We start from the raw sequence: 14,622 nt of genomic DNA, 5'->3' as shown, positions 1-14,622 counted from the left end.
AAGCAAGTGAGAAGGGAGTGGTCCCACAGAAGAGACAATGCTCACTCCCAATGTGACCACCACTGGGCAGTCTTCCCAAAGATCCCTTGAAGGTGAAACTCCCTAAAGATGGACGCTTGGGGGCGCCTAGATGGCTCGGTCGGTTGAGCTTCTGACTTTGGCTCAGGTCATGATCTCACGGTCTGTGGGTTCAAGCCCCGCGTCGGGCTCTGTGCTGACAGCTCAGAGCCTGGAGCCTGCTTCCGATTCTGTGTCTCTGTCTCTTCCCGCCCCTCCCTCACTCCCTCTCTCTCTCTCTCTCCCCCTACTCTCTCTGTCTCTCAAAAATAGATAAACATTAAAAAATTTAAAAAAAGAAAAGAAATAAGCACTCGGAAGAGTGAAGGACCCTCCAAGCAGCTGCCAGGTTCATGCCAATTCCTGCCGATGCACTGAGATGGGACCCACCGGATTTGCTCCCACACCTCTGCCCACCCACACTCTCACATCTGCCTGGCCACAGGGAGGGGAGCCGTGCAGCGGTGCTCAGAAGGAGGGAAGTCTCTGCGCATGCACAGACCCTCTCAGTGTGCTTCCTGCCCCAGTCTGCAGGGCCACCCTGGTTCCTCACGTCCCTCAGCAGGTGCAGGGTGAAGGGCAGAGCTCCAGCTGCAGGACCAAAGGATCCAGCGTGGTGGCCAGTGTCTAGAAATGGTCCCAAAGATCTCTCCCCTCCCTGTAGGCATATGCTACCGCTCACAGGAAGTGTTAGACCTGGTTTGTCCCCTCCCCTCGAATCTGGGATGACCTTGTGACTCTTTCTGCCAGTACAACATGGTGGAAGAGATATCCTGGGATTTCCAAGCCTACACCTTAGGAGGGTTGGAAGTGTCTACTTTCTCCCTCTTAGAACATTTGCTTTGGGGATGCTCTGAGAGGCCAGCTGCCCGGTTAGGAGATGCCCAAGATACATGGAGGAGAGCTGAAGTTCTGTGATTAAGAGCCTCCTCGGAGCCCCAGCCAACAGACCGTGTCAACGTCCAGCCACGTGAATGGGTCATTTTGGATGTTCTGACCCAACCGAGCTTTCAGATATGCTCAGCCCCATTCAAAACTTGCATGTATCCAAAGTATCACCCTGCTGAGTCCAGGTGGCCCAGCTTATAGATTCATTAAAGGTAACACGGTTCCTTGCTTTAAGCCATGAAGTTTTGGGGTAGTTTGCCACATAGCAAATGATGGCTCCCTTGCCAGACGGGTCTGATAGGCTGATTCTTCCTCAAAATCTTCCATAGCTCCCCATGGCTGTCTGGTCTTCAGACGGCCTTGAGTGTGTGAGATCCCTGGTTCATATGACCAATTGAGCCCTCAGAGGAAGAAAGACCATCAAATACTAACTGACAGAACAGCTGTCGCTTCTTGCTTTGTTGTTGATGTCTCTAATTTGGGATTACCTTTTTAAAAAAATTCTTTTATTTATTTTTGAGAGACAGAGACCGAGTGCAAGCAGGGGAGGGGCAGAGAGAGAGAGGGAGACACAGAATCCGAAGCAGGCTCCAGGCTCCGAGCTGTCAGCACGGAGCCCGATGCGGGGCTCGAACCCACGAATTGCAAGATCATGCCCTGAGCTGAAGTCGGATGCTTTAACAGACTGAGCCACCCAGGCGCCCCTGGGATTACCTTTTAAAGAAGATTAAACTGAACAACATAAAACCCCAAATTATTAAAACTTAGCCATTGAAATCCCCCAAAAGATTGAAATAACTTAAACATGGTTTCATAATGAAAAAAAAAAAAAAAAAAAAAAAAAGGTTAGCAATGGGTCCTGTCTCAGCTCAGAGCCACAGCTCTAACAGGAGAGAGGAGCCATCATCCAGCTGCCCAGACCGCGTGCCCCAGGCTGTGTCCCTGGCCTTTGGTGAGCCTGCAGTGGGCTGGCGCATTCTCCCTGCTCCGTCCTGGAATCTTAGCACCTGGCTCCACCTGGTGGCAGTGGCTTTAAGACTGCGATGCAGAGGGGTGCCTCAGTGGTTCAGCTGGTTCAGCGTCCGACTTCGGCTCAGGTCACTATCTCGCGGTTCGTGGGTTCGAGCCCCGCGTCGGGCTCTGTGCTGACGGCTCGGAGCCTGGAGCCTGCTTCGGGTTCTGTGTCTCCCTCTCTTTCTGCCCCTAGCCCACTTACACTCTGTCTCTGTCTCTGAAAAATGAATAAACCTTAAAAAAATTAAAAAAAAAAAAAAAGACTGTGATGCAGGGATTGGGGGGGCGTCTGAATCTGACATCAAGCCTCTCAAGTGAAATTTCCATTATTGTACTTTTCAACTCCGGAATTTTTCCAGATTGGTTCTTTTTTAATATATATATATATTATATATATACACATAATATATATATATATATATATATATATATAATTTTTTATTATTAAAATTTTTTTTAACGCTTATTCATTTTTGAGAGACAGACAGAGTTAGAGTGCGAGTGGGGGAGGGTCAGAGCGAGAGGGAGACACAGAATCCAAAGCAGGCTCCAGGCTCCGAGCTGTCAGCACAGAGCCCGACACGGGGCTCGAACCCACAGACTGTGAGATCATGACCTGAGCGGAGATCAAGAGTCAGACACTCCCTCGACTGCGCCACCCAGGCACCCCCAGATTGGTTCTTATCTTATCATTTCTCTCTCTGTGCTGAGATTTCCTGATCGATACATCTTTGTCATCATACATACATTTACTTCCTTAAACATGGTTTCTTCCAATCCTTTGAACATATATTTTTTAAAGATTCTATTTTTAATTAATCGCTAGCCCCAACGTGGGGCTCAAACACACAACCCTGAGACTGAGAGTTGCATGCTCTACGAACTGAGCCAGCCAGTCACCCCCGAACATATTTATAATAGCTTCGTCTTTGTCTAAGAGAATTCTCAGCGAGTTGCTATGGACTGATTTTCTTTTTCCTGAGTACGTGTCATACTTTCCTGTTTTCGTACTTTCCTTTTTGTGTTCAAAACTGGAAGTTTTAGATCATATATTGTAGCAGCTCAGGAATCTGGTTCCCTACTCCCCACTCCCTGGGTGGTTGCTGGTGTTTTGTTTGTTTAGTAATTTGCCTGGACCGCCAGTTCTGTGACATCTTTCTCCCCTGGGGCACACAGCCACTGATGTCTGTGCTCCTTTCAAAAACTTTTGGTTTTGTGTGTAAGCCTGGCCTCCTGGCCCCGACTACTCACTGATTGGTCAGAAGTTGTGCTCACCCACCTGAAGCCAAGAAAGCTTACACACCCTTTGACAACGGATCTGCGTGTAGCCTGGGGGGCCAGTTCCAAGTTTAGACAGTTTATAAGTCTTTGGTGGCTTTTATTTTCCACCTCCTGTGTCTACTGGGTGTGTGTGTGTGTGGGAACTCAGCCAGCAACGTGTCGATATCCTCTCTGGTCTCTCCCGAGTGTGTGTGCAACCTTGTCCATGTACACAAGCCTCCAGCCCCCCAGAGAGATATGTAGAAGCTGATCAAGGCTCATGACAGGTGTCTCATTCCTCAGATCCCCCTGTTAGAATTCTGGCTAGCTCACCAGGCTGTTTCTCGTCCCAGTTAGGACACCATGTCAGCCTATGATATTGTCATTCCTTGATCGTTTGCCACTGAGATCACTGCTGTATCTGACAATGGCCAGGGGTGTGGGCTTTTTCCACTTTCCGATTGATCTACATTGGGTCAGCCCCTCTCTGCAGTGAAGTTCCTTACTGACGGAGATGAGGTCGGAGAACAAACACACTCGAGGCTAAACCAACAGACCCCACTGTTCTCACTCAGCTTCAGTCATTTTTCTTGAGTAAACCCTTCCCAACCTTTTGTATGCCTTTGGCTGGATTCCACGGTGCTCCAATTTTATTGTTGCTTTTGGGGGAGGGTATGTGCCATAAGTCTCTCTTCTCCATTCCAGAAGTCCTGCCCTATATTAGCATTTTAGAATGATTAGTCCTGAGACCACTCTATGGGACCTCTGCTGCCAACATTACTTATGGTGGTCACTTGCATTCATGGCCTTGGCTACTGAGCCATGCCTCTCAGTATCGGTGCCCCTGTGTGGTCTCCTCCCCTTCAGTCCAGGCTGGGTCTGGGATTTGCTTTAAATGTTAAAACACACTGGAATTGTCAGGCTTAGGCATATAAAAGGCCTGGAAGTCCCTGTTTTTGTGCCCTTGGGAGCCCTGAACTGCCACGTAAGAAGTTCCAGCTTTCCTGCAAGGAGGACCACGGAAAAAGAACATGTAGTGAGAGAGAAGCCCTAAGACGATACGGAACTGAGGAATGTAGCTGGCAGTGAGAAATGAAGCCCCAGAAATTCGACCCAAATGAAGCCACTCCAGCCACGTGAGCCTTCCCGGTTCAGGCACCAGACATATGAGTGGCGAAGCATCTTGGAAGTTCCAGCCCCGGGAGGCACGTATGGAGCAGAGGTGAGCCATCCCAACTGTGCCCCACCTGGAATCCTGGTCCCCAGAATAATGAGAAATAATAAAAATCATCACTGTTGTGAGCTACAGGGTAATGATTAGCCCATTTAAGGAATGGATACCCAAAATATCCAGGTGAAGGAAACACGGCTGGCCTTTTGGCTCTCGTTTCAGCCCCATCTGACACATCTTGACATGTCTGTCTAGGTTCAAGAGCCTCCTGGTCTCAACTCACTGGTTCCTACCAAGTGGTGTTATATTCTGAGTGTGTCACCTGAAGCATAAACAACGTTCGTTTCGTACAGTGCCCTGCGGAGAATCCAGCAAAAATAGACACTTAATGAAAGGCTTCGCGTTGATACTCACGGTTAATATGGTTGTGAGAGACACCAACTCTTACCGCCCAGGAAACAGAGCACTTTTTGCTTCTTAGTCACTGAGTCACGCTGGCAGGATCAAGGCAATGCTTTTGGTCCGCCCACTCTTCCAGTGCCAAAGGCCCTCTCATAGAGCCCACTGGCACTACGGCTTCATTTACATCCGTGGGCTTTCTCAATTCTGAGACTGCTGGGGTCAAGAGCATTTTGTTTTCACCACAGCACAGGAATCCTGGTTCAGACGCCTACTTACATGGAAGGAGCTCAGAGTCAACTGAATGAAGAGTCGTATAAGTTTTGAAAATCCTTCGACTTGATCGTCAGTGATGAAAGAGAAGAGAATCTCGTGAACGCCCAACAAAGGAATGAGGACCAGCGTTGACTTTGCCAATCTGCAAATGAAAACCAACAACACTGTCACGAGGACCACACTGGGAAGAGGCAACGTTTCCCGCTCTTCTGTGTGTGACTTTATGGTAGCTCTTATCCTACTGCTAAATAGTTGACCTTCCAGTTTGTCTCATTGGCTACACATGGGATGTCTTGAGGGCCAGTGTGGTCTTCGTTACTGATGCACCCCTCCACCTGACTCGTGGCCAGACGTTCAGAAAACAAACATGAATTGAGTGAATGGATGAATGGATGGATGAATTCTCCTATATAGATTATGATGTGTCTATCATCATCTATAAACATCAGATTATGTTTTGCCTGATGGATAGATTTCCACGTGCATGGCTGTCACCTCGGGACACTACAGCACTACCACATTTGACAGATTTCCTGTTACCTGATTACCTGGCTAGCAGGTGCCTCTCTTCCTTTCTCTATTCAGGACTTCCAATGTCAGTGCTTTACTGAACCTGAGAAGGGAAAGAAACTGACATGTCTGGGGTCCCATAGCTACTAAGTGACAAATCCAGGCCTGGAAGTAAGATTTCTGACCTCACACTCACACCCTTCACATTCCATGGAGGGCTTGACCGTTAGCCTCCATGCTGCCCCTCAGCCCCAAGACGGCAAGGGCTGCAGGAAATGAGAGACTGATCCTCCTCATAAAAAGTGCTGTGTGGAAGCTCCTGTTGTATATACTCTACGTAAAAAAGACAAACATTCCTTTGTACCACCCACGTGCAAAGTGCACAGCTGGGGTCCAAACATTCCATACCACATACCGGTGGTTCCCAAACATGGTTTACCGTTAGAATTCCTTAAGGAACTTAAAAAGGTAGATGATAGATGGATAGATGGATGGATGGATGGATGGATACATAGATAGATAGACAGATAGATAGATAGATGGATGGATAGGCAGATAGATGGTAGATAGATAAATAGATACATTGATGATAGGAAGATAGGTAAATGGATAGATAATAAGAAGATAGATGATGGATGGATGGATGGATGGATAGATAGATGGATAGACAGATAGATAGATAGATGGATAGGCAGATAGATGGTAGATAGATAAATGGATAGATACGTTGAAGATAGGAAGATAAATGGTTATATATATATATATATATATATATATATATATATGAAGATAGGTGATAGACATATAGATAGATAAATGGATGGATGGATAGATAAATGGATGGATAGATAGATAGATAGGTAGATGATAGATAATAGATAATAGATAGAGCCAGCTAGCTTCCTGGGCCCCGGTATCGACCTCCTGAGTCAAAACCTCTGGATGTCTGGTCCTGGGAATGTGAATTTTTAAGGCTTTCCTCATGGGATTCTTATAAGCAGCCACATTTGGGAACAACTGCTTTTCAGTACTGAGATTAATTTAAAACTAACTACATTAGCAAAAGTGACTCATATGCAGGGTACAAACAGAGCTACTGTCTTGTATACACACATTGGAAAAAAAGAGTTTCATCGTAATGACTTTTAGCCCAAATCACTTGTCTTAAAGGGCCAGACTTGGAGAAATCTCTCCCCTGCTGAAGGCCATGGACTTAAACATGTCGGAATATCAGCAGCTCCCGGGCAGTATCCTCAGGAAGGTTTAACTGTGCCCAAGAGAAAGTGCTTAGTATGGATCCTGTACCCGTGAGAGCCATTCAAGTGTAATGTTATCAAGAAAACAAGAAAACCCTCACCTTTGTGCCCCGAAAAGACCTAAGCCCGTTAAAGAGCAGAGGGGATGCCCCCCGGGCCCGTGGTCAAGAGATATTTGTGTTTTAATTTCCAGGAGTATTTTTAAAATGCTTGGGTCAGATAATGGCGAAATGGTGGCCACAGGGTGTATCTGTCCTGCAGACGGTTTTTACTTATGCGAAGAGGGTGATTTTTGTTATCGGAGCCATCTTTAAGTAATAAGTAAGGAGAGTTTGAGCAGAGGTCCAGATTTCCGGCTTCTTTTGAAAAGTGGGAGAAGCTGGCTCTACGGGGCCCGAATTCTTGCTTGGTGACCGTCGGCTCTGGCCTGAGGGTGGCTGTTTCTTTCTAGAGGGAACATGTGTTCCAGGACATGCAGCCGGTCTGCCCCACTCACCCACAGTTCCTCGCCTGGCCCCCGAAAGCATCTCAGTTTGCCACCCTCGCTCCGGTCATCTGGGTTTCGAGGACACATACTTACATACTGAGTGCAGATCCGCATCTCACTCTCAAATCATTCTCGGGGCCTCGCTATGCCATTACGTGCTTTGAATAAGCTCCTTATTTTGGAATAATCTTGGATGTGTGGAAAAGTAGCAAAAATAGTACAGCGAGTGCCCACATACAACTTCACTGTTTCCACTAATGTTAGTCTTGTATTAACCACAGACCATTTGTCCAACATTGGTATGTGACTAACAACTATACATCCGGATTCCATTCGGGTTTCACCAATTTTTCCCACGGATGTCCTCTGCACGTGCCAGAATCCTGCATTTAGTACGGGATGATCTTTTAAAAAATGACATCTTTTTTATGAGGTTTTGGTAACGACCAGATCCATGGATGTCAAGGGATTTCCCATTCCTCACCTTGCTCTGACTTCTGCTTAGACAGAACCCCGTGTGTGTCCTTGGTCGAATGGAAATCCATAAATGTCTTTCGCCATTTACGCTTGTGAACCGTATTTATGCTCATTTTTTCATCTACGGCCAATTGTTTATTTAAATTGTTTGGCTTATTGCAGTCCGTTAGCCATCCAACAAATATTTATTAAGCATGAGTCAGCGCAGTGAGAGAGGAAGAGTTGCCATCAAAGACAGCACAGGCCAGTATCTGGGCCTGGGTTCAAATCCCGGCACCATCAATGACTGGCCATGTAGCTTTGGGCAGACTATTTCACCTCTCGTCTGTAAAAACAAGGGTTCTACGGCTGATAATAAGAAGTGTTGAAACCATAATAAGATATTATTTATTAATAATAATACAGTCATTTTTAAAGACGAAATGACATGTAAACCCTTAAAATTATGGTATCTGACACTCTCAGAGAGAGGAATCTTCTTGCACTGTTGCTGGGAATGCAAACTGGTACAGCCACTCTGGAAAACGGTGTGGAGGGTCCTCGACAAATTAAAAACCGAGCTACCCTATGAGCCAGCAATTGCACTAGTAGGTATTTATCCAAGGGTACAAAAATGCTGATTCAAAGGGGCACATGCACCCCGATATTTATAGCAGCGCTATTGACAATAGTCAAAGGATGGAAAGAGCCCAAGTGTCCATTGACTGATGAATGGATAAAGAAAACGTGGTGTATACATACAATGGAATACTACTCGGCGATCAAAAACAATGAAATCTTGCCATTTGCAACAACATGGATGGAACTAGAGTGTATTCTGCTAAGCAAAATGATTTCACGCATATGTGGAATTTGAGACAAGATAGCTGAACATAAGGGAAGGGAAGCAAAAATAAGGTAAAAACACAGAGGGAGACAAACCATAAGAGACTCTTAAATACAGAGAACAAACTGTATTTTTGTTGCTGAGGGGGTGTTGGGTGGGGGGACGGGCTAAATGGGGGATGGGCATTAGGGGGACGCTTGTTGGGATGAGCACCGGGTGTTATATATAGAATGAATCACTAAATTCTATTCCTGAAGCCATTATTAAACTAAATGTTAACCAACTTGGATTTAAATTTAAAAAAATAAAGAAGCCATCCCTGCCCTGGGGTGCCTTTGTAGCCTCAATGATCAATTTTACTTCCATTTGTAACTTTTTTTTTTTTTTGTCTTTGGTTGCCTGCTAGAAAGTCTTTTAAGAGAGGGCTCTGGGGTCCAGCAGGTTAAGAAATAATTCTTCTTTATAAATTCGTCAAGAGCTCTGCCCACACACCACACACAGAGTTAAGACGGGTCCTCCAGGGGGACAGTCGCCTGAAGGCTGGGAGCCACACAGATCAGAGACCGCGCTGATCGTCGGCAGGTGTCTGTCCACATTCAGGGGGACTGGGTCAGCTCTCCTGCTCCGGGCCAGGCAGGGGGACCCCGTAACGTTCCTCTGCCTGAATGGTGGGAGCCCAGAGACAGAGCTAGGACTACAAAAGTTCCTCCACCTCCTAGCCACTTGCCTTTTTGGCAAGACCTAAATATATTTACTTTAAACCTTCCTAAAATATACTCCTGGAGGGGGGCCAAATCTTGAGAGCCACATTCTGAAAGTTCTCAAAATCTGGGAGAGGTGGAGGCAGACCCGTTTCTACCAGAGTTTGGACAAAATGCCCTGGGTCCCTCTGCCTCTTCCTCCCCACCCTGGCAGAGGACGACAAAAGAAAACAAAGCTGGAGGGGGACCTGGAGGGGGAGGGGGAGACCCCTCCAATGTAGGGAGAGGGCAGTGTGAGCTGGGGGTGCTGATGACCCACCGTGGGTGACGGAACTTAGAAATGAGGGTGTTAGCGCTGTTGGGAGAGAAAAACGGGCAATTGCCTCATCGACGTTGGAGGATTCTCCAGCCCAGGCAGTAAAGTAAGGTGGCCCGGTGTGCCCTGAGAGACAGGGCCTGGATTTTTGCTCATTAATGAGCACAAGCTACTTAATTGTACTGTACTCTGCACGGAGACAGGGTAAGTAAAGGGAAATTGATGGCCAACCAAAATGATGGAGAAAATCACCGAGAAGTGAGAAGTCCCCTGGACTTACCCAGCCCTACGTGTGGAGACCCTGGGGGAATGAACCCTGCTCTCGCCAGGCAGGTGGCTGCTCACAGTCAGTGATCCTTCCCACCGACCACCCTACTCACACCAGTGAGACTCTGGTGACCGCTTTGGATTTCTGGATCGTTTGTTGCCAATGGAGCTAGGAGTGACGGCACCAGAAGGAAGCTTCAGCCCACCCCTGCCTTCCACGGTCTCTTAAGAATGAACAGTTGTAGAGTCCGGTTTATGTATCTGTCTCTTGTGAGTTCAGTTGGTGTGTGAGTCGGCCCTCTAAAGTCTCAGTCACTTGGGGACACTGATAGGTCCCCAGCTCAGCCGCCAGGTGGTAGCAAACTTGCCAAGGTGAGGTGGCTCACCCTGGGGGGCCTCCAGGTGGCCCTGCACCCAGGTTCCTCTTTTCAAGCTTTATCCTTGAACGAGAGTTAGGAAAGGAAAAGAGAACCTTCCAGATAGATTGTGTATGTCAGACAGGTTATCCCTTCTTCCCCCAAAATAGCTGTCCTGAATCATTTCTCGGCCATGAGGGTCTCCCCGGTATCTTGATTTACGATTCCCTAGATCACTGGTTCCCAATCGGTCAATGAGCTTCAGGGATATTCAAGACAATCCATTTGGTATTAGGAGAAAATATAAGAAGGAAAGATAATGGGAGTTCTATGCGCTAATATTTAATCTATCCTTTATAATTTTCTCTTTTTTTTGTATTTTATAATGTCCATATTAGTTCAGCAGACCATGTGTACATATGATGAGAGGCATGCTCAAAATTTCTTTACTGAAAAAGATGCATGATCAGAAAAGTTTAGAGACCACCATCTTGGATAACTCCAAAGGAGACCTTGCAAAAAGGGGTATTGAGGCTGCTTAGAAACACATCTGCCACGGCCCCACCAGAAAATTCCACGCATTATTTCACTAGGGCATCTGAGGCAGAGGTCCTGCACTCTGTGTATCAAAATCTCTTGGGGAGCTCCATAAGGAGTCCACATGGCGGGGGAGGGGGGGCCCATGTCGCATTTACTGAGTCCGAATACCCAGTGGGGAGCCTCACGAGTCTATCCTTTAGGCTGGCTGTCAGGTGACGCTTACAAGCAGCCAGAATGGAAAGTTACTGCAGGGGTGCTATGGGTCTGGAGCACGGGGAGAGCCCCAGTGGTACATGGCGGGCTTTGGGGCCACCAAATAGCAGGGTGCCGGCTCTCAGTCTGCATGGAGAGTGGTGTCTTGGGATCTGTCTGCTCCCTGATCTGTCTGTGGGGAACGATGTTCTCTTTCCAGTTTCCCAGATGCCCCAGTGTCCCCTGCACCTGGTTGGTGAGAGGGCTGCCCTCCCTGAATGGACCCTCAGTGGGCGGACTAGAACAGCTCTGACTATGCTTTTGGACCTCCACTCTCACAGAACAGTTGGAGGCTGAGCCTTGGGAAAGGGCCAAAGAAACTTTGAGCCACTTAGAGTCTCCACCAGAGGCGCCAAGAGAGTCGGTGTGGCTCTGTGTTGTCCAAGCCAGCCCAAGTGCTCTGGGGATAAGGGTGTTTGCAAAATATTTGGGCCAGTTATAGCATATATTTTGCCAGTGTGGAACCATGCGTGTTTACCCTTCGGGACCTCCTGGAAGAAGGGTTTTAAGCAGATAGGACTTGGGGTCTGGATCCTGGGCAAACACCACTCGCCACATCTGATTAGACTGAGTACCCACATCTATGACCTTCTTCGGTCCTCCAAACAGGCAAAAGATGGGTCTCATGTGACATTCCCATTCTCCACACCAGAAATCAGACCCAGAGAGGCCAAGTGACTTGCCCAAGGTCACTCAGAGAATCTGGAGCCGTGGCCAGCACCAGCCTCCCTGATGCATGTTCACGCCAATATACTAGTCCTTGGGGTTGGAATGTGTGGTCTTTGCAGACTGGGTCTGCATAGTACCTTTCTTTTGTTCCAAGCTCAGTGCCAGGCACATGGTAGGCGTTCATTAAATGTTTGTCAGCTAAGGGGCACCTGGGTGGCTCAGTCGGTTAAGCGTCCGACTTCGGCTCAGGTCACGATCTCGTGGTATGCGAGTTCGAGCCCCGCGTCGGGCTCTGTGCTGACCGCTCAGAGCCTGGAGCCTGTTTCAGATTCTGTGTCTCCCTCTCTCTCTGCCCCTCCCCCGTTCGTGCTCTGTCTCTCTCTGTCTCAAAAATAAATAAATGTTAAAAAAAAATTAAAAAAAATAAAATAAAAAATAAAAATAAATGTTTGTCAGCTAAACAGGAAAACCACCTTCCCAGCACATGTGGGTCAGGCCCCATTCTAGCCTTAGAGAGAAACAGAGCTCTGGCTGTCCCCACTCACATCTCTGCCTATGACCTGCCACGGGGACTAAAATCCTTACCATTAGAGCCCCTCCTTTGGCTCAACCAAATGGCTCAACCACCCATTCTTAGGTGCACTTTAAGCTTCCTGCTACAGGAAATGTGTACCCTTGACTACTCGCTTCATTTCCACGGGGCCAGAAGGTCCTCAGCAGTGGCAAAAACCCCACACGACACCATGACACCTTTTAAGAGGGTCTCTTCCGGATACTCTTATCTTAGGAGATAGACATACTGATGTAACTCATGCCCCTCTTCCCAGAGCATTAACCAGGACAGCCCGAAGGGGTCAAAATAATCTTGGAGCATTGGGTACTGACCTCAGGCCACTCACCTGTATTTATAATCTCTGAAGCACATTTGATGGGCTTTGAGCTTAGAAATGAGAAGCTTGACAATTTTCAGGAAGATGAAGAAATTGACCTTGGGGGAAAAAAAAGCAGATATGGGTAAATACATGATGGAGTCCATGTGGTTATGAATATCAAGGTCATCTGGGGCCTGGCCATTGGATCCTTATCCAGATAAACCAGGGGAAACTTGGCAACTGGCCATTCGGGTAGTATGTGCCTGTGGTCATCCACACTCTTCCTAGGGCCATCTTGATACATCCATAGATTATTTTATTTAATCCTTATAAGAATCCTCTGAGGAAACCACACTATTTTTATGTTGTGATACAATGAGAAAACAGAGGCACAGAGGAACAATTACAATTACCAAGTTCGCACAGCAGGTAAGTGATGGAGCTGGTACTTACACACAGCTTTACCCGATAATTACCTTTCCTTCCATGAAACAGAAAACTCACTGCCTCCCTTCTGTAAAGAACTCCAGCCTTATTGGTATCTAACCTGAGATCTTGTTGCTGCCATGGAATTTATTGGAAATTACATGTTCCCCACTCCCTAGACTATATTCCACACCTGTCATGGGTTGGGAAAGTTCATCCCTTTGTTGTCAGCCTTGGTAGAGATTTTTAACTATGTGTGCCAATTCTTCAACACTGCTCCCTTCAAAAGGCAGAGCCTAATTTCTCCCTTCCCTCTGGTATGTGAGCTAGACTTAGCTGTGTGCATCTAATGAAAAGAATATGGCGGACAATTCTTCAACAGTGCTCCCTTCGAAAGGCAGAGCCTAATTTCTCCCTTCCCTCTGGTACGTGAGCTAGACTTAGCTGTGTGCATCTAATAAAAAGAATATGGCGGAAGGGATGCTATGTGACTTCTGAAGTTAGGTCCTCAGGAGCATGGTATCCACCTGGTTCTGTCTCTCTTGCTCTCTCTTTCCCTCTGGGGAAAGTTAACCGCCATGTTGTGAGGACACTTCAGCAGGCTGTGGACAAACCCACATGGCAGACCTGAGTCTTCCTACCAACAACCAGCACCGCTTACCAACCATGTGTATGAGCCACTGGGAAGCTGATTCTCCAGCCCTAGTCAAGCCATCTGACGGCCACAGCCCTGGCCAACACCTTGACAGCAACCACGTGAGACATTGTGGGGCTCTTGGAGAGGTAGAAGGGCAAATATTTGAGTGTGGGTAGGGCTTGGAGAATGAGAACAAGAACTGTGAAAAGTGAGGCTGGAGTAGGGGTGGAGAACCAGCTCCTGCACAGTCTTCTCAAGGTTGGAGGAAGGAGTTTAGGTTTTCTTCTGAGAGCAATGGAAAGCCGGTGATGAATCTCAAGCAGGTAAGTTACCCGATGAGATTTATATTTCCGAACTTCAGAAAGATCATTTTAGAAGCTGTGGGAAGAATGGATTAGACGAAGGCAAAATCAGAGGAGGGGAGACTAACGGAGAATCAGAGGAGGGGACGCTAATCGGAGGAAGATGATGGAGAGATGAGGTAAAGCCACAGCCATGGTGCATCAGTGATGGGAAGTAGGAGAGGGATTCGAACTTTCTAAGGAGCTTGAGTCAAATGGCCTTTGTTAGTGGTTGGATGTGAGGTCCGAGATGACCCCAACATTTCTCGGCTGATCTCGGATGTACAGTATTACCATTCACTGAGAATAAGCACATGGAAGAAGAAGAGCGGTGTGGGGAGAAGAGGGATGATTCCAGCTGTTTTGGACACAAGCGATGTCCCAAGGCAGTGACATATTTATGTCTGCATCTCAGCAGAGAGGTCCCAGCTGGAGCATGGAGCCAGCGATGGCTGGCTCCAGCCAGAAAAGCTGTGCAGACTGGGAGAAAAAGAGGGTAAGAGACTCACCTTGTAATGAAGGGAATGGTGGAAGCGGAGACGGCAAAGGAGATTGAGAAAGAACAGGCCCGGGCAGTTGGAGCAGACCACAAGGAAGTGGTGTCCTGGAAACTCATGTCTGTAA

The 14,622-nt window shown here is 47.4% G+C and overlaps 1 protein-coding gene across 1 annotated transcript in view; it reads right to left on the bottom strand.

Moving 5' to 3' along the window:
* Positions 1 to 14,622, bottom strand: part of GLP2R (glucagon like peptide 2 receptor) — a 52,546-nt gene that overhangs the window by 5,112 nt on the left and 32,812 nt on the right. Inside the window, exons 10-11 of the mRNA XM_015539199.2 lie at positions 12,622 to 12,710; positions 5,069 to 5,207 (exon numbers count right to left, since the gene is read on the bottom strand). Coding sequence (XP_015394685.2) covers positions 5,069 to 5,207; positions 12,622 to 12,710 — 228 coding nt within the window. The remainder of the gene's footprint in view (positions 1 to 5,068; positions 5,208 to 12,621; positions 12,711 to 14,622) is intronic.

Source organism: Panthera tigris, chromosome E1 (assembly GCF_018350195.1).
Source record: "Panthera tigris isolate Pti1 chromosome E1, P.tigris_Pti1_mat1.1, whole genome shotgun sequence".
Lineage (NCBI taxonomy): Eukaryota > Metazoa > Chordata > Mammalia > Carnivora > Felidae > Panthera > Panthera tigris.
The sequence above is the reverse complement of the archived record's forward strand: the minus strand, read 5'-3'. Positions and strand labels throughout refer to the sequence as shown.